General features: G+C 38.4%; 1 protein-coding gene across 2 annotated transcripts in view; it reads right to left on the bottom strand.

The window, feature by feature from the left end:
* The window catches only part of LHCGR (luteinizing hormone/choriogonadotropin receptor), a 101320-nt gene that overhangs the window by 57311 nt on the left and 18374 nt on the right, over window positions 1-25635 (bottom strand). Inside the window, exons 2-4 of one of the 2 annotated variants that reach the window (XM_007531613.2) lie at window positions 18711-18782; window positions 16966-17040; window positions 13461-13535 (exon numbers count right to left, since the gene is read on the bottom strand). In XM_007531613.2, coding sequence (XP_007531675.1) covers window positions 13461-13535; window positions 16966-17040; window positions 18711-18782 — 222 coding nt within the window. The remainder of the gene's footprint in view (window positions 1-13460; window positions 13536-16965; window positions 17041-18710; window positions 18783-25635) is intronic. The other variant, XM_060187698.1, reaches the window with a different exon arrangement.

The following is a 25635-nucleotide window of genomic DNA, read 5'->3' as shown; positions in this document are numbered from 1 at the left end:
AATAAAGAAACTCTAACTCCAAATGAGGTAATCTGTGGTAGAATAGAAATGGGAGCTCAAACAACAGCAACAAAAGGAACAAATATATAGGAAAAGAGAGGGCAGAAAGGACATAGTATTATGACCAGTCTTAGTGAACCAAGGCTAACTATCAAAGATATAGACACTACCAACAACTTGTTCTTGCAAGAATTACTACAAGTAGTCCTATAGGGAAAGAAGTAAAGGAACTCTAACTGCAAATGAAGTAATCTATAGTACAACAGAAATGGCAACACAGTCTCCTCAATCAGGCCAACTAGGAATACCAAAGGTGATCATCTGGGACAAGGCAGGACTAGAACATATTCAGAAACCCACCAAATCACTGGTGAGTACAAATACGTTTGGCTATTGGACAGAGAGGACCCTAGGGAGAGATTAAGTGGCTGGTAAAAGTCTGGCAATTTACTAGGTGAGACACCACCTCCAGTCTGTTTCACCAACAAAAAACACAGCTTAAGGGAGGAAAGGATGCCCCTCAGACTCACCAAATGCAACTGTGAGTCTCCATTGCTACTGCCTTCAGAATCTGGAGCAGTGGCAGGGAGGCCCTGTGCTGACACCAGGGGACAGAGAACTAACCAGGAAACTCAGGAGAAGAGCTATACCTCGGTGGCTTAGTGATGAGGCTATGAGAGTCTCTTTGCATAACCACTGGATTATCTCTGCCCTACCCTGCTTTATTTCTTGGGAAGGAGTGAAGAATTAATCTAAGAAGCCTACTTATAATTTAAAAGCCCTCAGGCTCCCATGGCCTACAGAGAATAAAAAGAAAAAAAGAGGCTTTTAAAAACCACTGTGCTCCAACTCAGGGATTAAAATAATATTTAAATAACTGTCAATTTACACAACTGTGAACCCTTTAAGTACCTTACTTAAGTAGTACTTAACAAGCTACTGAGAGAGGGACCTCATAATATGCTAGATAGAATGGTTAAACCAACAAGAATAAATACTGGAAAAATGAACCAGGACAAGAGTCCAGCTAAAGCCCCCCAAAGGTTGAAGCAAAAAAAAATAGTGAGGTCAACATCCAAACATTAATTAAAGAAATAATCACAGGAGTGAGTAAAGAGTTTGAAAGAATTGTCATCAGAAATGCAGAAACAACAAATAAGACTCTGGAAGAAAACATAAATTATCTCAAGGCTATTAGAGAGCTGAAAGCTGAAATAGCTGAACTAAGAACACAACTAGCTGAGCAAGCTAAAACAGTATCAGAACAGGGTAACAAAATAGATGAACTCCAGAAAACAGGAGAGGGGAGAGAGAATAAATAAATGAGGCTGAATAAAGAATTAGGAAGTTTAAGGATGAATTAGAGACAACTAAAAAAGAAGGAAAAGACCTCAAAAAGAGATTAAGAGATACTGAAAACAACAAAAGAGACCTATGGGATGACTTCAAAAGAAATAATATATGCATTATTTACCAGAGGAAGAGAGGGCAAGAAGGAAATACTCTTTAGGACATAAGAGCTGAGAACTTCTATAGTCTAGACAAGATAAAAGACATAAAGGTTCAAGAAGCCCAGAGGGTCCCAAAGAGAACCCAGACTTCAAGACACATCCTATTTAGAATGGAAAGGAATAAGGATAAAGAAAGGATCCTGGAGGCTGCAAGAGAAAAACAAAGAGTCACCTACAGAGGAAAACCCACAAGATTAGTAGCAGACTTCTACACACAAACAGGCCAGAAGAAAGTGGCAAGCTCTTTATCAAGTGCTCAATGAGAAAGGCTTTCAACCAAGACTACTGTATCCTGCTAGACTGTTATTCTGAGTAGATGGAGGCATAAAAACCTCAGGAAAACAACAGTTGAAAGAATCAACTATCACCAAGTCTGCACTGAAAGAAGTTCTGAAAGGTCTCCTATAAACAGTCAGACCACCATAAATATGCCACCTATCAGAACAGTCTAAAAATCTACAAGAATGACATTAAAATATCTTCAATCTTTGATATTACTAAGTGTCAGTGGCCTGAATTCACCTATTAAAAGGCACAGAGTAGGAAGATGGATCAGAAAACACACCACAACAATATGCTGTCTACAGGAAATCCACCTAACTCAACAAGACAAACAGCCTCAAAATGAAAGGATGGAAAACTATCATACAAGCCAATGGCCCACAAAAAAGGGCAGGAACATCTATTCTCATATCTGACATGATAGACTTTAAGATATATAAAATTTAAGAAGATAGGGATGGACATTACTTAATGCTCAGAAGATCAATCAAGAGGACATAACAATAATTAAGATCTATGCACCCAGTGAGAAACCATCTAAATCCATCAAACATCTACTGAAAGAGCTACAGTAATATATTAACAGCAACACAGTCATAGTAGGGGTCTTCAACCCCCCCACTCTCTCAACATGACAGATCATCTAGGCAGAAAATCAATAAAAAGGGAGCTAAATGAGGAGATAGATAAACTAGAACTATTGGACAGTTTCAGAGACATACATCCCAAGAAACTGAAATACACATTTTACTCAAATCCACATGGGTTATTCTCAAGGATAGAACATATGTTAGGCCACAAAGACAGCATCAGAAAATTCAAGCACATTGAAATCATCCCAAGCATCTTCTCAGATCACAGTGGAATTAAATTAACACTTATCAACCAACAGAAGATTAGTAATACTCCCAAAATGTGGAAGCTCAACAGTACACTACTTAACAACTACTGGGTCAAAGAGGAAATAAAAAAGAAATCAAAATGCTTCGAGAGTTCAATGAAAATGAAGACACAATCTATCAAAATATTTGGGATTCAGCTAAGCCAATTCTGAGAGGGAAGTTCATAGCCATAGATGCACACATTAGGAAACAAGAAAAAGCTCAAATAAACAACCTGACAGCACACCTTAAAACCTAGAAGAAGAAGAACAAAGGAACCCTAAAGCAACCAGAAGGACAGAAATCACTAAAGTTAGGGCAGAAATAAATAACATTGAAAATAAGAAAAGCATACAAAAGATCAGTGGAAGTAAATGTTAGTTCTTTGAAAGAGTGAACAATATCAACAAACCTTTAGCCAGACTCACAAAAGGAAAAAGGGAGAAGACCCAAATAAAATTAAATTGTAAATGAAAGAGGAGATATCACAACAGGCACAGCAGAAATTGAACATATCATTCAAGACTTCTATGAACAACTATATGCCACCAAGCTACAGAACCTGGAAGAAATGGATGATTTTCTAGATACCTTCCAACATTAAATAAAGAGGAACTAGATAATATGAACAGGCACATCATTTCAGCTAATGAAACTGAGAAGTTTTCAAAAACCATCCTAAGAATAAAAGTCCTGGATCACATGGTTTTACAAATGAATTCTACAAAACCTTAAAAGAAGAACTAATACCTCTACTATTTAAAGTCTTTCAGAAGATTGTAGACACTGGAATGCTCCATTCCAGCTTCTATGAAGCCAACATCACTCTGATACCAAAAGCAGACAGGGATGCAACCAAAAAAGAAATCTACAGGGGATTCCGGAAGATGGCGAAATGAGAAGCTGCTAGTGGCTTGAGCTCTGACAACATCTACTGGAAATGGTAGGATTTTTGCCTTTAGCAGGACAGTCAATAAAGAGTCCTAGCGGTGACACCAAGGAGGTGACTATAACTCAATTTGGGTTAGAAAGTAGAGTAAAAAGAAAGGAAAAAAATTTTTTTATTTATTATTCCCGAAGCGCACCCCTGACCCCCTCCACCCCCATAACCAGTCCCTGGGGGCCAGAGATCTGCTCCTAGCAGGCTTCCCTACTGAGCTTCTTTCCTTACCAAGATTCCTGTTCCACCAAGGGGTGTCATGCATTCTAATTCTATTCCTTTCTGAAACCCCTGGCCTTTTCTCTTTCTAAGTGGCCAATTCCAGCTACAAATATTCCGCCAAGCAGAGCCTTATTGAGACAGGGAAAGACTGCCAGAGGTTTTTGTTTTTTTTTTGGCTTTATTTTCTCAACAATCAGCTGCCTCTGCTCAGGGGGCCTGAAGCAATCTGGAGCTATCCAAGCTGAAGACAGGACAGGTTTTTTACTCTGTTCTATTTTATTTTCAATACTAGATAAATGTGTATCCCTTTCCCTCTCTCCTTCAGGTTGACCAGAATTTACTCTTAGTGCATTTTCCATTGCTAGGGTACTAAGTGTCTTATCCATTGCTAAAGTAACTTGTTTAACTCTTCCTACTCCTCCACCCACTTTCTCCCTCCCCCACCTAGCTAATTAAATAATAAATAAATAACTCTTTCCTTTGACTGCTCTTTAATTACTGTTCTTTTTCTTATAATTTTCTTTTCTCTCTTTTTTTTCCTTCTTTTTCTCATTCTTGTGATCCTTCTTTCCTTCCTACTCTGGCTTTCTGAATTCACTGATACACGTTTGGGAATTATTTTGGGGAAGAAATCTGACTCAGAGTGGACTCTCTCTGCGTGTATCTCTGCTCTACTTCCCTTTCTCTGCTAGTTGCTCCTAGAATATACAGTGGATAGTAGATTTGCATAACTGTCTATTCTTGCTATTCGTGGCTATTCCTGAGGTGTTTTTTTTGTGTTTGTTTGTTTTACTTTCTTAACAATCAGCTGCCTCTGCTCAGGAGGCTTGAGGCAATCTGGGACAGATTTGTTACCCTGCTCTATTTTATTAACCTGCTATAGGTTAACCAGAATTAACTCTTAGGGTATTTTCCATTGCTAGGGGACTAGGCATGTTATCCATTGTGAAAGGAACTTGTTACACTACTCCTACCTCCTCTACCCACTCTCCCCTTTTCACTTCTCCTAGCTAATTAAAAAAATAAAATAAAATAAAAATAAATTACAATAAAAAACTTCCCTTTCACTGCTCTTTTATTACAGCTCTTTTTCTTGTCTTTTTTATTTTCTCTCTCTTGTTTCTCTCTTTTTTTTTTCTTGTATTCCTTTCTTCCTTCTTTGGCTTTCTGAATTCACTGATATTCATTTGTGAATTATTTTGGGGAAGAAATCTGACTCAGAGTGGAATCCCTATGTGTGTATCTCTGCTCTACTTCCCTCTCTCCTCTTGCTACCCCTAGAATATACAGTGGATAGTAGATTTGCATAATTGTCTATTCTTGCTATCCCTTCTTTCTTTTCTCTTTCTTCTTCACTTGGACTTGGTGGCTATTTTTTCATGAAGTGGAGACATTGTTTGGCTAACTGATAGTGATTAAACTGCTTCAATCCTTTCTTTAGTTGCTATTGTGATTTCTGATGTTGGTGATTGCATTTGTTATAAAGGTATTAAGTACAGTGTTGCTTGTACTCAAAACACAAAAACTGAGGAACAACAGAACATAACAATAAGAGACACATAAATCAAAAAAATGGGTAGATAAAGAACAAATAAAACTGCTACTACAATTAATGAAGACAAGAGCCCAGAAGAAACTATAAATCAACCAGAAGTAACCATAGATAAGAAAAGTATGCAAGCAACAATAAACTTGTTAATCACAGAAATGAAAAAAAAAAACATTGGAGGAAAGGAATGGCAGTATTAGAGAAACAACAGTTGAGACCCCCATAATATTGATTATCTTGAGGAAATTAGAGAACTGAAAGCTGAAATAGCTAAACTGAGGAAAGAAACTGAGGGAAGGGAAAGCAGACTAAAAGAAGCAGAAAACAGAATTAGTCAGACAGAGGATAACTTAGAGAAAACTAAGAAAGAGGTGAAAGAGCACAAAAAGAGATTGAGAGACAATGAAAACAACAACAGAGACATATGGGATGATCTCAAAAGAAGTAACATTCGTATAATTGGCCTGCCAGAGGAAGAAAGGGGAAGGAAATATTCTAGAGGAAATTATAGAAGAAAACTTCCCAGACCTGAACAACAGAAAGGACATCAAGATTCAAGAGGCCCAGAGAGTACCAAACAGAATCAACGCAGACCTGAAGACACCAAGACACATCATAGTCACAATGAGAAGAAGTAAGGATAAAGAAAGGATCCTAAAGGCTGCAAGAGAAAAACAAAAAGTCACATACAAGGGAAAACCCATAAGACTATCAGAAGTCTTCTCCACTCAAACTCTAAAAGCCAGAAGAGAATGGAAAGATATTTATTGAACCCTGAATGAAAAAGGGTATCAACCAAGGATAATATATCCTGCTAGACTTTCATTTAAACTAGATGGAGGGATCAAAACCTTCTCAGACAGGCAACAGTTAAAGGAAGTGTCCATCAGTAAGCCTGCCCTGAAAGAGGTTCTAAAAGACCTCTTATAAACAAGAACATCACTATAATACTTGCAATATATCAGAGCAAATAAAATTTGTTAAACAATGGCACTACAATACATTAAATCAATAATATCAATAAATGTCAGTGGCTTAAACTTACGCATCAAAAGGCACAGGGTGGGGAGATGGATCAGAAAACATAACCCAACCATATGCTGCTTGCAAGAATGTTATCTGACACAACAAGATAAACACAGACTTAAAGTGAAAGGATGGAAAAACTGTCATACAGGCTAACGGACCACAAAAAAAGGCAGGAACAGCCATTCTCATCTCTGAAACAATAGATTTTAAATTAAAGAAACTAGTAAAAGATAGGCAAGGACATTACATAATTATTAGAGGATCAATCAGCCAAGAAGACTTAACAATTATTAACATGTATGCACCCAATGAGGGACCATCTAAATACATCAAGCACCTACTGAAAGAACTTCAAAAATACATCAATAGTAATACAATAATAGTGGGAGACTTTAACACTCCCCTCTCACACTTAGATCAACAAAGCAGAGAATCAACAAAGATACAAGAGAATTAAATGAAGAGATTCACAGACTAGACCTCTTAGACATTTTCAGAGTCCTTCACCCCCCAAAACTGGAATACACCTTCTTTTCAAATCCACATAACACATACTCAAGGATAGACCACATGTTAGGCCACAAAGACAGCATCAATAAATTCAAGAACATTGAAATCATCCCAAGTATCTTCTCAGACCACAGTGGAGTAAAACTAACATTTAACAACAAACAGAAAATTATTAAAAGTCACAGAATTTGGAAACTAAACAACATACTCCTTAAGAACCACTGGGTCAGAGAGTCACTCAAGCAAGAAATTCAAATGTTCCTGGAAACAAATGAAAATGAAGACACAACCTATCAAAATATTTGGGACACAACTAAAGCAGTATTGAGAGGGAAACTTATAGCCATACAATCACATATTAAACAACATGAGAAAGCTCAAATGAACGACCTTACTACACACCTCACAGACTTAGAGGAAAAGGAACAAAGGAAGCCTAAATCAATCAGAAGGACAGAAATCACTAATATTAGAGCAGAAATAAACAACATCGAAATAAGAGAACCATACAAAAGATCAATGAAGCCAAATGTTGGTCCTTTGAAAGATTAAACAAAATTGATAAACTCCTAGCCAGACTCACCAAACAAAAAAAGAGAAGACTCAAATTAATAGTATTGTAAATGATGATATTAATAGGACTGTAATAGATATCACAACTGACACCACAGAAATCCAGAAAATCATGCAAAACTTCTACGAAGAACTGTATGCCACCAAGCTAGAGAATCTGGAATAAATGGAACAATTCCTAGAAACATATGCCCTTCCAAAACTGAACCAAACAGAACTACAAAACCTAAGTGCACCAGTCACAGATAAAGAAATTGAAACCATTATTAAGAATCTCCCCAACAACAAAAGTCCTGGACCAGATGGCTTCACAAATGAATTCTACAAAACTTTCAGGAAACAGATAGTGTCCATACTTCTTAAGCTTTTCCATAAGAATGAAGAAACAGGAATACTCCCACCTTCTATGAAGTCAGCATCACCCTGATTCCAAAAGCAGATAGGGACACAACAAAAAAGGAAAACTACAGACCAGTATCTCTGATGAACATAGATGCCAAAATATTAAACAAGATCTTGGCCAAATGGATACAATAACACATCAGAAAAATTGTTCCTCATGACCAAGTGGGATTTATCCCAGGAATGCAATGCTTGTTCAACAAATGTAAGTCAATCAATGTCATTCACCAAATCAATAAAAGCAAAACCAAAAACCACATGATTATCTCAATAGATGCAGAGAGAGCTTTTGACAAAATCCAATAGCCATTCATGCTCTAAACACTACAAAAAATGGGACTAGATGGGAAATTCCTCAAGATAGTGTATTCCATATATAGCAAACTTACAGCCAACATCATACTCAATGGACAGAATCAATAAAATACCTAGGAATAAAGCTGACCAAAGAAGTGAAAGACTTGGATACTGAAAACTATGAGTTACTATTCAAGGAAATAGAAAATGATAGCAAGAAATGGAAAGACATCCCATGCTCACGGATTGGAAGAATAATTATCATCATAATGAATATTCTCCCCAGAGCCGTATCCAAATTTAACTTGATTCCCATCAAAGTTAACACCTAAACTTGCCAAAACAATCTTGAGGAAAAGAAACAGAAGTGGAGGCATCACACTCCCAGATCTCAAACTATATTATAAGGCTATCATCATCAAAACAGCCTGGTACTGGAATAAAAATAGGCACACAGACCAGTGGAACAGAACTTAAAGCCCAGAAGTAAACCCCAACACCTATCAATCTAATCATTGATAGGGGGCCAAAAGTATTAAATGGAGGAAGGAGGGTCTCTTCAATAAGTGGTGCTGAGAAAACTGGGTTGAATGAAAGAATGAAACTGAACCACCTTATCTCAACAGAAACAAAAATCAACTCCAAATGGATCAAAGACCTGGATGTTAGACCAGAAACTATCAAATACATAGAGGAAATACATGGGTAAAACAGTTTCCCACCTAAACCTCAAGGACATCTTTGAAGAAACAAACCAAACTGCAAGGAAGACTAAAGCAAAAGCAAACCAGTGGGACTGCATCAAATTGAAAAGCTTCTGCACAGCCAAAGAAACTATCACACAAACAAAGAGATTCCCTCACAGAATCGGAGAAGACCTTCACATGCCATATATCAGACAAGAGACTAATAACAAAATATACAAAGAGCTCAGCAAACTTAGCACCAAAAATGCAAATGACCCCATCCAAAATTGGCAGAGGATATAAACAAAACATATACTACAGAGGAGACCCAAAAGGCTAATAAACATATGAAAACTTGCTCCAGGTTCCTGTTTATCAGAGAAATGCAAATAAAGACAACACTGAGATACCATTTCACTTCTATGAGAATGGCATAACTCAAAAAGGACAGCAACAACAAATACTGGAGAGGCTGTGGGGACTGAAGAACCCTTCTGCACTGCTGCTGGAAATGTAAATTGGTTCAGCATCTCTGGAGATAATTCTGGAGAACTCTCACAAGGCTAGACATGGACTTTCCATATAACCCAGTAATTCCTCTCCTGGTGATATACCCCAAGGACTCCATAACACCCAGCAGAAAAGATATGTGTACACCTATGCTCATTGCAGCCCGAACTGTCCCTGTGGCTACAGACACACTATGACCCACCTCTCCAGAGTCAATGACTACCATAGTCAATGACTACCACCTCTCCAGATTCAAAGGAGGTCTCGAAACTTTACATCAGGCTCAACCTGATGCTGTTAACTGGCTACGGAAGAAGGGCAAATGCTAGAAGAAGAAGTATAGGTCAATCCTGGAAGCAATCCAGGTGCCCAACAACAGATGAGTGGTTGAGAAAGCTGTGGTATATATACACAGTGGAATACTATGCAGCTATTAAGAACAATGAAGCCACCTTCTCTGACCCAACTTGGATGGAGCTACAATAAATTATGTTAAGTGAGCTAAGTCAGAAAGATAAATATGAGTATAGGATGATCTCACTCATCAACAGAAGTTGAGAAAAAAATAACAGAAAGGGAAACTCAAAGCAGGATTTGACTAAATTTGTATGAGGGCTCAAAAGTAAAAACCTGGGTGGAGGGTGAGGGTGGATGTTCAGTTTCATGGGTTGCGGGGGGACATGGATGTTATGGGACATAGTCTTTTGGTGGTGAGAATGGTGTTTATGTACATTCCTATTAATTTGTAGTCATATAAATCACTATTTATGTATATGAGAGGGGAAAAACTGATTGAATATCTCAAACTTTTTAAAGCACAGACTGAGTCTTTTTAATTCATAGGCCAAATCTTTGATATGTTGACTCTCTTAAAAGCTTAGCCCAGGGAGAACAAAAGCAACCGATGGCATAGCTATATACAAATAATGTCAAAGGACATAAAATATGGTGATGGTGTGTATGATACAGCAAATCCTAACAAGGGGATTTTTCAAAGTTAACCCAATTGCCAAATAATTTTTTTATAGAAATAACTATCTATTGTCTTCTTAAACCCTAAGACAACGAGAATCTCCCACTTCCTCTATAGAGCCTATGTTTCGCTCAATCCTGGAACCTCTAGGGTGGGGTTCACTTCCCTGTATGCTTCTCTCAATTCATGCCAAATAATAATGCATCCACCGTTCCCAACCTAATCAATGCAATGAGTACCACCTCTGCATTCTTCACTTCAGACTGTGTCCAGAAATGTCAGGCATGGAAAGCCATCCCTTTACCCTCATCACTTGGGTGAGACCTTTCCTTTAATGGTATTCTCTTATTCTATTCCAGGAGGTTCACTTCCTAACAAAGTACCACAAACCTATATATAGACCAGGTCTCATGAGATAGAACATATGTTCACATGTATCCATCTATTAGGGCAAAATATATACCTGAAAGCAAGAATACACAATAGTTTGTAGTGAGTCAGTGAAAAATTCATAATGAAATAGTGTCTACTTAGACTTAGATACCCTCCTTACCTACTTCCTGTTACAATTCTGTCACTTACTGCCAAGCTAACCTTATCAAAGCAAGGACTGAAAAATCTCAATAAGGGCAAGAGACTGGCATACTTTAATGATGACTTCTTAGTCACTATCAGGCCATTCCATCAGCTGGGGCCCTGAGAAGTCCTGAGATTCCCAAACAGACTTGATGGGCCTAGAACTTGAATAAATCTCTCTCTCCATTATTACTAATCATTTGTATCAGGAAAAATAAAATAGAGCCCTTTATGGACCCCCATAGGACCTTGCCTTCAACTTGGATCAATAATGGTAGAGAATGTTCCATCCCTCGAAGGGAGGCTGGACAACATACTCTATGCTACACCTGAGAAAGATGGGTTGATATTGGGGTAGCATGGAATGTTCCTACTCATGACCATGGAATGTGAGCTCACATTTAGTGGGATGCAGAGGACACACAGGGCCCTAAGCTAATTATAGGCCCTAGATCACATCAATCGATGGGGTTTATAGTCAACAATATTTATACCCCTTTCCCATATTAGGGAGCTACTCTCTTCCCTGATCCAGCTTTCTGGTTCTTTTCTCGCCATGACATCATCTCCCCAGACATTAACTTGCATTCACTGGCATATCAGATTTCCAGCTCAGGGGCAAAAAGAAAAAGGGAAAAAAAATATCTAGTATAGCCAAAGGCCCTTTGGAATTTAAATAAAATATGCCTACTAGCTATCTACAAAATGGAGACCCCCCAACTCTTCATCTGCACTATTCCAGCCTTTAGGTCCATGATTGGTCAACAATTTGTTTGGCTTTGTATGTTAACTTTCTTTTCAGCCACCAGGTTTCAGATGTAGCATGATGCCAACCAGACTTTCCTGGACAGACAACCCCACCAATGTGTCCTGGAGCTCCATTTCCCCAGAGCCCTTCTCTCTAGGGAAAGAGAGAGACAGGCTGGTAGTATGGTTTGACCTGCCAATGCCCATGTTCAGTGGGGTAGCAATTACAGAAGCCAGACCTTCAACCTTCTGCATCCCACAATGACCTTGGATACATACTCCCAGAGGGTTAAAGAACAGAAAGCTATCAGGGGAGGGTAAGGGCTACAGAGTTCTGGTGGTGGGAACTGTGCAAAGTTGTACCCCTTTTATCCTATGGTTTAGTCAATGTTTCCTTTTTATAAATAATTTAAAAAAAACTCTGAAAAAAAAAAAGAATTGAGAGTCCAGAAGTAAGCCCTCACACCTATGGATATCTAATCTTTGACAAGGTGCTCAGATTATTAAATGGGGAAAGCAGAGTCTCTTCAACAAATGGTGTTGGAACAAATGGATTGAGCCATGCAGAAGAATGAAAGTGAACCACTATATTTCACCAAACACAATAGTAAATTCCAAGTGGATCAAGGACCTGGATGTTAGACCAGAAACTATCAGATACTTAGAGGAAATAGTTTAAACCTATGGGACTACATCAAATTAAAAAACTTCTGCACAGCAAAAGAAACCAATACCCAAACCAAGATACCCCTCACAGAATGGGAGATCTTTACATACCATACATCAGACAAGAGGCTAGTAACCAAAATATATAAAGAGCTTGTTAACTCAACAAGAAAATAAATAGCCCTGTCCATAAATGGGGAGAGGACATGGACAAAGTATTCACCACAAAAGAGATCCAAAAGGCAGAGAAAGATATGAAAAAGTGCTCCAAGTCTTTGATTGTTAGGCATGTACTAACTATTGTATTTACTATCGAATGTAAGACATTAATTTCCCAATAAGGAAATTAAAAAAAAAGAGAAATGGCAAATAACAGCAACAAAAGGGACAAACATATTGGAAAAGAGTGGGCTGAAAAACAGAGTGATATCACCAATGTTGGAGAACTGAGGCCAATCCTGGACATCAGAACAGAAACTCAGTAATCTTCATATTTGCCTGACCTTTGAAGCAGAAGGAAAAGTGTTGGGTGGGATAAGTTAGGAAGAGCAGAGTGAATACTGGATGGCTCCACATGTAAGTGGAACTTGGGTGACAGAGTGAGAAAGGGAGAACGTGGGATGAAACTTGACTAGGAGTGGTGTACTGCACCAAAGCCAGGGACTCTGGGGAAGGAAGGGAACAGGAGGTCTTGGGGTGAGGGGTTGTGGGGTCCTCCACCTGGGGAAGATAAGAGTAAGTAGCAGACACCTGTTACACAGAACTGGGAAACTTTACACATGTAAATATGCTGTGTTTCATTAACTCCAGCTCTCCCAGTTAAAAAAAAAAACATCTTTTTCTCTAGGACTGAGGAGATAGTATAAATGTGCAATAGACTTCATTGCCTAAAGCTTTGATGCCTCAAGTTCAGTTCCCAGTACCACTATAAGTCAAAACTAATGTGTGCTTTGATCTCTTACTGTATCTTTCTGGATCTCTCATTAAAATCATTAACATAAAATAAATAATTATAAAAAATTCTTCTTTCCTTTTTAATACTTTGATATTTTCCTCAGATATCTATTTCCCCTCCCTAATTATTAAAAAATATTAAAATTTCTCACAGGTATTTTAACCGTGGGAGATTTGTAAATGCTCCAGACTCGATATACATCAGGTTTTTGGTGTTCTGGATCAGTCTGTAAAGGGAAAGGAAAAAAAAAAGAAAAAGAACGGTTTAATAGATGTTTATTATTGGTGTGCACAATTCCACTGCCAACAGAGGGTACTGGCTGCAGATGACATCAATAAGATAAAGCAACTTTTCTATGCTTGAAAAGACCTCCTGAGACCCTGAGGATGGAAATGATGTGGCGATTGCTGGTTGGTTATCTCTAGAAAGTCATACTCACAATATGCTGTCAAAACATGTGTCAGTATCATACTGGGCAATCTGTTCTATCTGCATTAACCCCCCACCCCACCCTTCCTGTCTCTTAGGCAGCACTAACATCCAGGGTTCCTGGCTAAGTGGATGCTGCCCAGACATAGCAGAGCCTGTGCACTGCGGGTGATGAAAACATTCTACTCTTAGGATAGATGAGTAAATTAGCAAGTTTTTCTGGTAGGCAAACTAGTCCTCTTTGTATTGGGCTGACAGCCACACTGAAAAATATCTAGATTGGTATTTAGTCTTTGGAGTCTCTATTCAGAGTCTAGGTCTTGGATCTGGGGGATTTTATGACAATTCTATAGATCAGTTGCTGCACAACTTTCTAAATTCTCTGAGCAATGTTATCTACTCTAAAACTGGAATAGAAACACAATCTCTTCCTGTTTCATAGGTGTATAGGTAGTAAATAATGGGATAGGTAGAGGGAATCTACAGGGTAGGGCTTTGAAAATTGCTAGGTATAATACCATGATGGTAATATTGTTCTTCTTGGTTTCCCCAGTAACTTTGATACTTTGAAAAACAGCTGCAATTGTCAAGTTCCTTTTTACTTTGAATTAAAAAAAAAAGTAAACACCTTTGCCCCCTCACCCCCATGCAACACCCACCTAAGGAAATGATGATTATTCTTATTCTGTAGAGAAAATCTAGTATTGGCTGGGTGGATGAACTCTTGAATTAGTTTGTTTTATATTTTGACATTTCTAATTAGTTTTGTTTTATATTTTGACATTTCTAATTACATCATTTAAGTACTTAAGATATAACACTTAAAGCTCAGTTTTTCATAGGGTATGTTTTAGTGGGTAAATGCACGCGCATTTGGTTCACAGCCTCAACGAATATTAGCTATTCTTATTTATTATTGTAGATGATGCAATCAGGAAGTTGAATGAGTGATTTCTAGTCACACAGCTAAGAACTAATTAAGATTTTTATTTATTTATTATTGGAGAGAGTGAGGATCCAGAAGAAGAGACAGAGAGCCACACCTGCAGCTTTACTTCGCCACTCATGAAGCTTCCACCCTGCAGCTTGCACCTGGGTCCTTGCATACTGTAATGTGAGCGCTTAACCAGGTGCACCCCCTCAACTCCACCTGCAGCTGAGAACTTGAATTCAAGCAGAACTTGAATGTGAAATGAAACCTGCTCTCCTGGCTTCACATCCAGTGCTTAGTAGACCTTACTGTAATTACTCACCACTGGAGTTTATTTCAAGCTTTTATGTACTTTTGATTCTTTAGAGATGAGTGACATTTATTGCAATTATTTTTACAGCTGAGTAAAGCAATCATCCGCCAGTCATAAAGGATATTGTGTGGGTAGGTTGAAAGGGACTTATCTCTTAAGTGTCTATAGGATTACTCATCCATCTAGTCAATCTTTCAACAACATTTAATGCACACACATGTACTGTTCTAGGTGCTGGGGACAGAACTGGGAACAAAGCCAGGAGTCTATTATCCCTTCCTTTGGTGGGAGGAGTCCATAAACTTACACCTAGACCACATTATTTTTCTTCATGTTGATGTTGCTTTGCATCATGAAAATCTTTCTTTTCCTTAAACTCCTCAGTTGGAGTCTCAACACAAGTTATGCTTAAGTTTCACCTGGGAAGTCTGTTAATTCTACAGTTTTCTATGTCTAGGGAATGACTGTCATCTAGAGTTGTAATGGCTTTCTCCACCCCCAATTCTATATTATAACCAAGTCCAGATTATATCCTCTATTTTGGATTTATCTGTACTTGTTTAGTGAATTGATCTCACCTCTCTTGCTTCACTACCCTGGGGGAGATTTTTATTTGTCCTTGTCTATATTCCAGCCACTGTGGGCTGAGGGGGACATATAGTGGTTATTTGCATCCCCATCAATTAATTATTCTCTTTAGATAAATGCCAACAAGGACCATTCACAGGGAGACCTTGTGGCATAATGGAAAATGGATGAGCTTTGAATAAAAGATATGCTGGAGTTGAATCCCAGCCCTGTCACTGTCTAAGGTGCTGCACCGAACTGAATTTTCTCAGCTGTCACTTTTTCTGCCCCTTTAGGATCACTGAAGCTTCCCATTTTGCAGGGTGGCTGTCAGGATTAAATGGCACAACTTAGAAGAAATAACAAGTGCTAATAATGTGTATTGCTAACATATGCTCCCTTTTCTTAACCTTTGCAACTCCTGTGCAGGTGAAGTTTGAGGTTTTTTGTTTGTTTGGAGCAAACAAAGCAGAAGGAGAGTTATAGGAGTCACTATAAGTTCTGGCTCTTTCTATATGGTATTAGGCTAATCTCTTAACTTTTTTGGGCCATAGGTTTATTATCTGAAAATTTGAGTTTAAAAGTTGAGTTAATTTCCTTTTCATAAATTGGGACAAAAATGATAATTTTAAAAGGATTATTCTATTTATTTTTGCCTCCAGGGATATCACTGAGGCTTGGTGCCAGCACTATGGATCCACTGTTCCTGGTGAACATTTTTTTGATTTTATTGGATAGGTCAGAGAGAAATTGAGAGAGGAGGGGGAGATAGAGAGGAAAAGAGAAAGATGCAGACCTGCTTCATGGCTTGTGAAGTGTCCCCCTGCAGGTGGCTGGCCAGGGGCTTGAACCTGGATCCTTGTGTGGGTCCTTGCACTAGTGCTATGTGCTTAACTGGGTGTGCCACTACCTGTCTCCCTAAAGGGTTATTCTAAATAATCAATTCAAAAACATCCCCTTAATAACAACACAGCTAGTGTATGTCTGCCCAATCGCAGGGTTTTTACACATTAGGTACCCAAGAGCCATTTATTCAACAAACGAATGTGGCAAACAGCCCCCAATAAACCAATTAATCATCTCTAAGCTCGTTTCCAATTTTTCCCAATATCCCAAGAACTCCACGCTGTCCCCTTCTGAAGGAGAGAGTTAGGTGGTAGGACTCCACAATGCCAATTTTAATTTCCAACTTTGTGTTGTGATGTTTCAGAGTTTATGCAGCTCCCAGGGAGAAGTAGTTGTCACCATGGCAACCTCCAGGCCACTGAGAAATTAGTGCCTGCCCAGACTCCATAATTGCTTGCAGTCGTTTCCTCTTGGATTCCTAGCAGTGGATGCTTGAATACAAATACTGAGTGGGCTCCAGCCAGTGAGGGTAACAGTGTACAGCAATAAACTATGTTAGCTGATGCTTACATTTCAGATAAATTGAGGAGACTGTCAAAAGCATGAGCTTCTATCTTTTCCAGGGAATCACTCTGAGAGACTTCACTAGGGGGAAGAAAGAGGAAAAAACATGTATGCATATGAAATAACCACATCTACATACTAAGCTGTGTAGGACCCAACAAAGGAGGGCTCCACTGTGACCCTTTAAAATATAACAGGGGTGGAGGTAGATAGAATAATGGTTATGCAAAGAGACTGTCAGGCCTGAGGCTCCCAGGTGCAGTCCCCCAACCACCATAAACCAGAGCTGATCAGTGTTTTGGTTAAAAAAATAAAAATAAAAAAGTGATGGGGGTGATACAGGTTGCCCTCATATCATAAAGAGCTAACACTTTCCCTTTAGCAGCATTGATGGGTACGTACAACCCACGTGCACTTAAAATAGAAGTACTAGGGACTTTTGCTTATGTGACAGGATTTTTTTCTTATTTACCTGTGACTAAGAGTTACAGATTGTTAAAAGTGGATCAGTCTTTGAGAAAAGTCTTGTCAGAGCCCCTTTGCTTTAAAGCTTTGGAAGTTGAGGTCCTGAGAACAGAGGCAAATAACATTCACAGACCTGGACCAAAACAGCTGGTTTCTGGTGAGGTTTTAATTGGTCAAATTCATTATTTTATAATCTTTCCCTCAAATCCTGTTCTGAGGTAAGTAATTACAAGGTAGCCAACTCCTATACACAGTGCCCCTTTTGACTTATAACTACTTGTTTCTTTGAGTGCTTTTTCACTTTCTGTAAATAAAGACCAGGAGTATATTCTCTCTCTCTCTTTCTCTCTCTCCCTCTTCCTCTCCCTTTCCCTCTCCCTCTCCCCTGCCTTTTCTCCCTCCCCCTCTCCCTCCCTCCCCCTTCTCTCCTTCCTTTCCCTCCCTCCTTCCTTCTTTCCTTCCTTCACTGAAGGCTTCAAAGTTGATGAGAGCATTAGCTTATAAAAAGGTGTAGGCTAAGACTGTTATTTGCTAATAACCTAAAGAGGACCAAAAGTCTAGAATTAACATCATAACACTTCTTTTAAAGATCTCAAAGTTCAGTGGATTGTTCAGGTCTAAGTGCTGTCTGAGAACTAGGACCTGTGACTCAGCATAACAGGAAGGAGGATGCTGGAACTCAAAGAAGGTTCTCTTTTCACATTGGGGGTCTTGTGTCCTAGATGCTGAGCCCCAGGGACAAAAGACTGAGATTACCTCTGACACAAATGTGAGACCATACTGCATTACTAGACTACATTACACTTTTGATATATGCCTTTTTATCAATTCTGCTATAAATACAGTGCTTTTGTTATACAATTATTATATTTTAGATACAAAGATTGTCTTCTGAAGTACAATAAGCTTCCAATATATTTTCTTCTATATGTGGGTGTTATCCAAAAAATGTGACACAAGGGAATAACTGCTGTAGCAGAAGGAGAAATTTCATGATTGGGATCTACCTTCTTTTCTGTTTGAGAAAGTTATCATCACTTATCAAAATGCATTTAGTTCATTGAAGCAAGGTTAGTTATTTGGAATTGAATGATTCTTAAAAATAATACCTTATTTCAAAGGTCCATAGATATAAACTGTGTTATAAAGATAAAAATACTAGATTTTCTTAGCCATAATATTTATCCTAGAAAAATGTTCTTTTTTCATTTGTATTTTATTTTTAAAAATTATTATTTTGGGTATTATTCTAGCTATGGATTTTTTAAACACAGCATTTTACTTACATCTTTATGATCTCATTGAGTCCTCTGAAAGCTTGAAATGGGATTACCTTGATAGGGAGATAGTTGAATGATCTAGAAAAAAGAAAAAGGAAAGCCATAGAGGTTAAAATTTCAAATAATTCATGAACAAAGTGTGTGAGTGTGAATATACAGTTCCTAATAATTGGATTTGGTTTGAGAATTCTAATTTATGTCAATTAAGAAATATGACATTTTTGGCCTATCAATGTATAGTTAACATTATTAATTAATTTATTTTGGGTGGAGACAGAAATTGAGAGGGGTGAGCAGCTAGAAAGGGAGAGAGAAAGATACCTGAAGTACTATTTGACTACTTGTGAAGGTTTCCCACTGCAGATGGGGGTTTGGGGCTTGAACTGGGATCCTTGTGCATTGTAACATGTGTGCTCTATTTGATGTGTCACTGTCTGAACCCTGAGAGAATGTGCAATTTTGTGGTTAAGTTTCTGAACTTTAGGATTAAGCATACTTAGGTCCAAAGCTCTACTTTCCTAGTACCTGATTTTGTGATCCTGAGTAGGTTAGGTCTTATGTTTAAATTCACTTGTCTATAAAAGTAGGATACTAATCTCTGTTTCAAAGGATTACTATAGGATTAATAAAGATAAGTTGTATAAAGGAAGGAGTTTAGCACTAGGTATAGAATTAGTACATAGATTTAGAAAACCTATAGGTTTTGTTGGGAGGGTAGAAAGAAGCTATCTTGTGTAGAATGGAAGTAATCATGATAAAAATACGAAGAGAAACTATACAAACAGGAGAGAAGTAGACTCACTAAGAACATGGTCCTGTTTGGATTTGTACTATCTTCTCCAGTCAGTCAGTCAGTTAGTCTCAACATTACCAGTGCTTCTACTGCTGAATCACAGGAGCATCCAATGCCATTTTTTTTTTTTTGGGAGAACATCGATAGAGTATTTCTTTTATTTTTATTTTGTTTATTTATCATTTTTATTATTGGATAAATACAGAGAGAAATTGAGAGGGGAGGCAGAGATAGAGAAGGTGAGACAGAGAGACATCTGTAGCCCTGTTTCACCACTTGTGAAACTTTCCCCCTTGCAGGTGGAGAGCCGGGAGCTTGAACCTGGGTTCTTATGCATTGTAACATATGCGCTCAGCCAGGTGCTCCACTGCCTGGTCCCCCCATAGAGTATTTCTATCAGGAATAATTTAAACATTCTAGAGTTGAGAGAAAAATCTATGCAAAAAAAGCCTCAGAAAAGAGTGGTTACTTGGCAATATCACAACCAGAAGGGAATGATATATGAGTCCTAAAGGAATCAGTGTATAATTAAACAGTTATTTATTTATTTTGAATAGAGACAGTGTGTAATTTTTTAATCAAACACATTTTTATTTATTTATTTTTTAGGGGTCAGAATACTTATTTGTTTTTAGGGTTCACAGCTGACACAAAACTACTGTTCAGAAACTCATGGACAAACAACAAAAACAAAAGGACACTGGTCATTGTTAAATGCCTTTTAAATATATATACATATGCATGTATTTAAAATGTGTAATATGATGATTCAATATACATGCACACTGTGAGAGGAATACCAAGATCATAGTAATTGAAATATCTGTCACTTCACAGTTATCTGTTGCATGTGTGTGTTAAGAGTGCTCACAATCTATACTATACAACTTTTGAATGAATACTATCATAATATTAACTATCTGTTTCTAGTAAGCCCCTCAGAACTTACTTAGAGTTGAAAGTTTGTAACCTTTGACTTACATCTCCCCATTCCCCTCCTCCACCTCTGGTAAATACCATTTTATCTATTTTCTGGTTCTATGAAATTAGCTCTTTCTCCCTCCACCCCTATCTTATATGTGATACCACTCATTATGTGTCACTTTTTCTGACTTATTTCATTTAGCAGAATATACTGTTGTAAATGGCATAGTTTCCTCCTTTTCGTGGCAGAGTAACATTCCATTAGGTATATATGTATGATAGACACATCACAATTCCCATATCTTTTTATCTGTTGAAGGACATTTACATAGTTTCCATATCTTGGCTATTTTTTAAAAAAAAGCTTGCTATTTATTATTGGATAGACAGAGAAATCGAGGGGGGAGAGTGGGGAGCTAGAGAGGGAAAGAGAAAGACAGAGAGATACCTGCAGCTCTGTTTCACCACTCATGAAGCTTTACCCCTGCAGATGGGGGTCAGGGGCTTGAACCTGGGTCCTTGTGCACTGGAATGTGTGTGCATAACCAGGTGTGCCACTACCAGCCCCTAATCTTGGCTATTGTGAATAACACAGTAGTAGTCAAGTTGGGAGCACAGCTACCTCTTTGAGATAGTAGTTTCATTTCCTTTGGACATAGAAGCACTTAGCCTGCTCACTGTCTTTTAGTGTGTCAGGCAGAGAAACAGGCATTGTAACTACTTTTCTCAGGAAAAGGATAGTTGCAGTCTCACACCTCCTCCAGAGCCTCTTACCAACAGTTCCTCCCTAGTGAGTACTGCAGAGCAACTTCATTTTAGAAAAATGCTTTCAATTAACTGTCTCTCAGAGATGATACCACCTTGAGGCCCTCTTACTCTATTCCTGAAGACAGTTCCACTAAGCACATCACTCAGTGCCCATACTTACTTATCAGGCATCTGAGAAGATTGAAGACAGTAGGGGGAAAAGTCTTCCAATGGCATGTACGCTTCCAATATTTCTTCTGGAATCATGACTGCTAGGTTTACTGATTAAAAACACAGTTTTATTGCTCTCTGCACTGCCAAGTCAATAAATTTCCAGAAGAGAAAGCTGCATTCTACTGTACCCTATGTAACATCAATAAAACTGACAGCCAAATTTTGATTCCAGAATCTTTATTGCTGGGGATAATGCAGTGCAGAACACATTTTGGAGAGTGTTTACATAAAAGCTTCAACCAAACCCTTCAGAACTGTTTATTCATGCAAATGGAGCCCCAGAAGCTGGAGCTTCTCAGCAGGCAGTTTCCTCCACCAAAAGGGAGCACAGTGTGACTCCCAGGAGGAGAGGCTCAGAACTACCAGAGAAGCTGCCTGGGCTTTTGATTGATGATGAGGAACAGGGAGCAAAGGTTGGATAGAAGTGAGAGAAGCAGTAAAGCATGTGTTAGCCCTCTTCAGTGACTGTGGAACAGCCCCAGTGTAAGAGAAATATTTTGTAGACTTGATGTTGATGCTGCAAAGCAGGACAGACAGTAGTGATGGGAATAAAAATAGTCTCCACCCTAGAGGAGTCACTGAGTAAACAGCAGGTAGCTTTATGCATAGGATGCAGCCAGGTTTGAAAGAAGCGCAGGGCCTAGAGAAATGGGAGAGTGGTACTAGGAGGCAGGTACACTGATGGAGAGAGTGGCTCTGTGACTCCAAAGTCATTTTCCCTCCTGACCGACCTTCCTTCCTTCCTTCCTTCCTTCCTTCCTTCCTTCCTTCCTTTCTTCATTTCTTTCTTTCTCTCTTTCTTTCTTTCCTTTCTTTCTTCAGAGCTGTCTTGACTTTATTCTTCATTTCTAATTCATCTCAAATTGGCAAAAGTTTATAAATATTTAAGTGTCTGTCTCTCACATTTAACCTTGCTTGTTCATGTGACCTGTTATTTGTTAAAAATTTTTTTTTGGATCTACTACATTTAAAAATACTACTGCCCCACTAGGGAAAGAGAGAGACAAGCTGGGAGTATGGGTCAGCCGGTCAACACTCATGTTCAGTGGGGAAGTAATTACAGAAGCTAGATTTTCCACTTTCTGCACCCCATAATGACCCTGGGTCCATACTCCCATGGAGATAAAGAATAGGAAAGCTATCAGGGGAAGGGATGGGATACAGAGCTCTGGTGGTGGGAACTGTACCCCTCTTATCCTATGGTCTTGTCAGTGTTTGCATTTTATATAAAAAAATACTACTCCATGCCCAGCAGAGAACCAATTACAGAAGCCAGAACTCCCACCTTCTGCACCCCAAAAAGAATTTTGGTCTATACCTCCAGAAGGGGAGAAATGTTAGGGGAAGATGACCAGAGGATTCTGAACTTCAACTCCATCAGAACCAGGAGAGAGAAGAGGACAAAAAGAAGACATTCAAAAGTCGTAATAGGTGTAGGTATGACTTAGAAAGTTAGAGAAGGTAGGGCCACAGGAAAAAAAAACTGGGCAAATATATATATGTCAGATAATTATAGAATTAATAGTCAACCATATCTGTGGCCTTGGAAGGACTACCTCAGTTTCCAGTAGTGGAAATGAAGATTCAGAACTCTGTTATATCATAATTTTGTTGATAACCCCTGTTATCTCATAATTTTGTAAATCAATATTAAATCACTAATAAAATGATACCACCTTTTAAGTTAAATGGTCCTGTGAATCATATGATTTTCTCACCAAGCCAAGCAATTTCAACTATATTAACAATTTGCTCAGTAACTCTGTAATTCTTCTCTTTACATATCTCAGAGAAATTCTCCCACTGATACACATACTTCACATATCCCACTGATACAATACTTCACAGCATTGTAGCATCAAGGGGTTGGAAACAAATGGGGTGTCCACTACTGTATGAAAGAATGGCAACTTGTGAATGCTACACACTTACCAGGTAAGCAGTTAGAAGCAAGAATCTGATAGCACCCTGAACAGCCCCAGGGGTGGGGGAAGGTGGCACTGTTAGCTCAGAATCATGGTGCTTAAGAAACAAGTAAGAAACTAAAGATTTAATTAAATGCTCCATGAAAAATTAAAATACATGCATTGTAAGCATTAGATAGCTTAAAGGAAAACTTACGTTAGGCTGGTTTCCTATGGAGTGGTGAAAGGAAATGGGAGAAAGTATAAAAGAAATAGCTCAGGGAGCTGGGCTGTGGTGTACCTGGTTAAGTCCACAAACTATTAACTGTAAGAACTCCATACAATGTCTAACCAAATATTTACTACTTAGGCCTATAGACAACCCCCCACCTCCTACTTCAGTTTCCTCAATCGCTTTACTCAATTAACTATACAAAAGAAAGTAAGAGATATCCTCTAATCTCTCCTAACAGCAACAGCATTAATGTCACCCCCTTGATAATCTTTAGAAGAAATACTGTATAAAATTGGCCAAGAGATACTCTGGCAAATGTATATATATCAACTAAAGGACAACTATTGTCCCCCATCACACACTCCTTTTGAAGACAGACATTGTGTAAAGTCAATTACAGATACAGGTTCCCTGTATGCCTTAGGTTTCCAAGAGCTTAGACTACACAGATGTTCTCCAGGGCAGGGCCACTTCCAGAAGCCCACAGACTGAAGAGAGGCAAGGGAACACCAAAAACCAGGGAAGGGATCTATTTACGAAATTAGAATCCTCAATTCCCACTGGGGTCCTTGGTCACCTTCCCAGAGCTTTCTTTTTTTCTTCTGCTCAGCACAACAGAAATGAAAAATTCTCTGCACTCACATCTACCATTTAGAAAAAAAAAACTACATTATTGGTTTATGAAAGCTACAGCTATCCATGTTTCATATTTGACTTGTTTATTGTGAGAGCTACACAGCCTAAATTTTAAAACACTAAAATCAGTCAATCAATCAATCAATCAGTCAATCATAAGCTGGGAAATGTGAGAAATTCAGGATGACCAAAGCTTTTTTATTCGCCTGACAGAATCATTGAAATGAGAGGAGAATGATGGCTTCATTTCAATTCAGAAGCATGATGATCTTTTTGTATTTATTATATAGACCTTGATTTACACTTAGTAGACTCAAGAAGTTCTATGTTCTTTTTAAAGCTTCTCAGTAATTACATATATATATGTGTATATATACCTGTTTTCATCTTGAAATAAATGACATTACCATTTCCAAATGATTTTAAATAGTGACACTTTCAAATACATAGATCTGTTCGGTGACCTCTTTTGGAGTGTGCCTTCATTTACTGGCTTCTTATCTTCAGCATTTAACTACAGGGAGCTGAGACTCCAGTGATAACTGAAATATGAGTTCAGAATATATGGGCATGCAGTATGTTAAGTTTTACATAAAAACTGGGGAACATGCTATATAAACAAATACTCATTCATTTAAGCACTTACTATATGAGAATCAAGGGGCAGCATAACAGGGGCCTCCTGCAGATGGTTTGGTCCAACCCTCACTCTACAGAAGTGCAACAACCTCCCTGAAACCACATGGCAATTCAACAGCAGATCTGAATTGAAACATAGGTCTTGTCTTCCCTGGTTCAGTGCTGTGCCCTTCACTAATCAAAGTACATCATTATGATCCTTTAAGGATCTGTAGACACATCCAGTTACATGATTCCCTGGCAATCCCATGAAAATAATCTTCTGAAAGACTCAGCATCTTCCTGAGGACACTGTTCACTGTCTTCAGAGATAAAGCTCAAATTCTTTCCCCCTAAGGCTCTTCAGAGACTACCAGAGAGGTGGTTCTTTTTCTCCCCTATGGTCTTTACACTTAACAACTACTCTATTTTTTTTTTCCTTGCATTATTATTTGAAAAGTTACCAGATTGCCTTGTATGAGCTTTTCCTCTCTGTTCCATTACCAGACACCCAATTTTTGCTGTACTGAATATTGAATATTTTCCCTTCATATCGTCTCTTGCTTTCTGTCAGGGCTTAGTGCTACTCCTGGTGGGCATTCTTACCTTCCCCCTTTTTTCATTTCACTTCACTTCATTTCATTTCTTTCTTTCATTCTTTTTTCTTTCTCTCTCTCTCTCTCTTTTTACATTTTTATTGGGTAGCACAGAAAGAAACTGAGAATGGAAGGGGAGAGAAAAAGACATCTGCAGACCCACTACACTGCTTGTGGAGCATCCGCTCTGCAGGTAGAGAGTGGGGGCTTGAACCCAGGTCCTTTGGCATGGTGATAAATGAGC

Source organism: Erinaceus europaeus, chromosome 3, assembly GCF_950295315.1.
Source record: "Erinaceus europaeus chromosome 3, mEriEur2.1, whole genome shotgun sequence".
Lineage (NCBI taxonomy): Eukaryota > Metazoa > Chordata > Mammalia > Eulipotyphla > Erinaceidae > Erinaceus > Erinaceus europaeus.
Note: the sequence above shows the minus strand (reverse complement) of the source record. Positions and strands in the feature narration are given on the sequence as shown.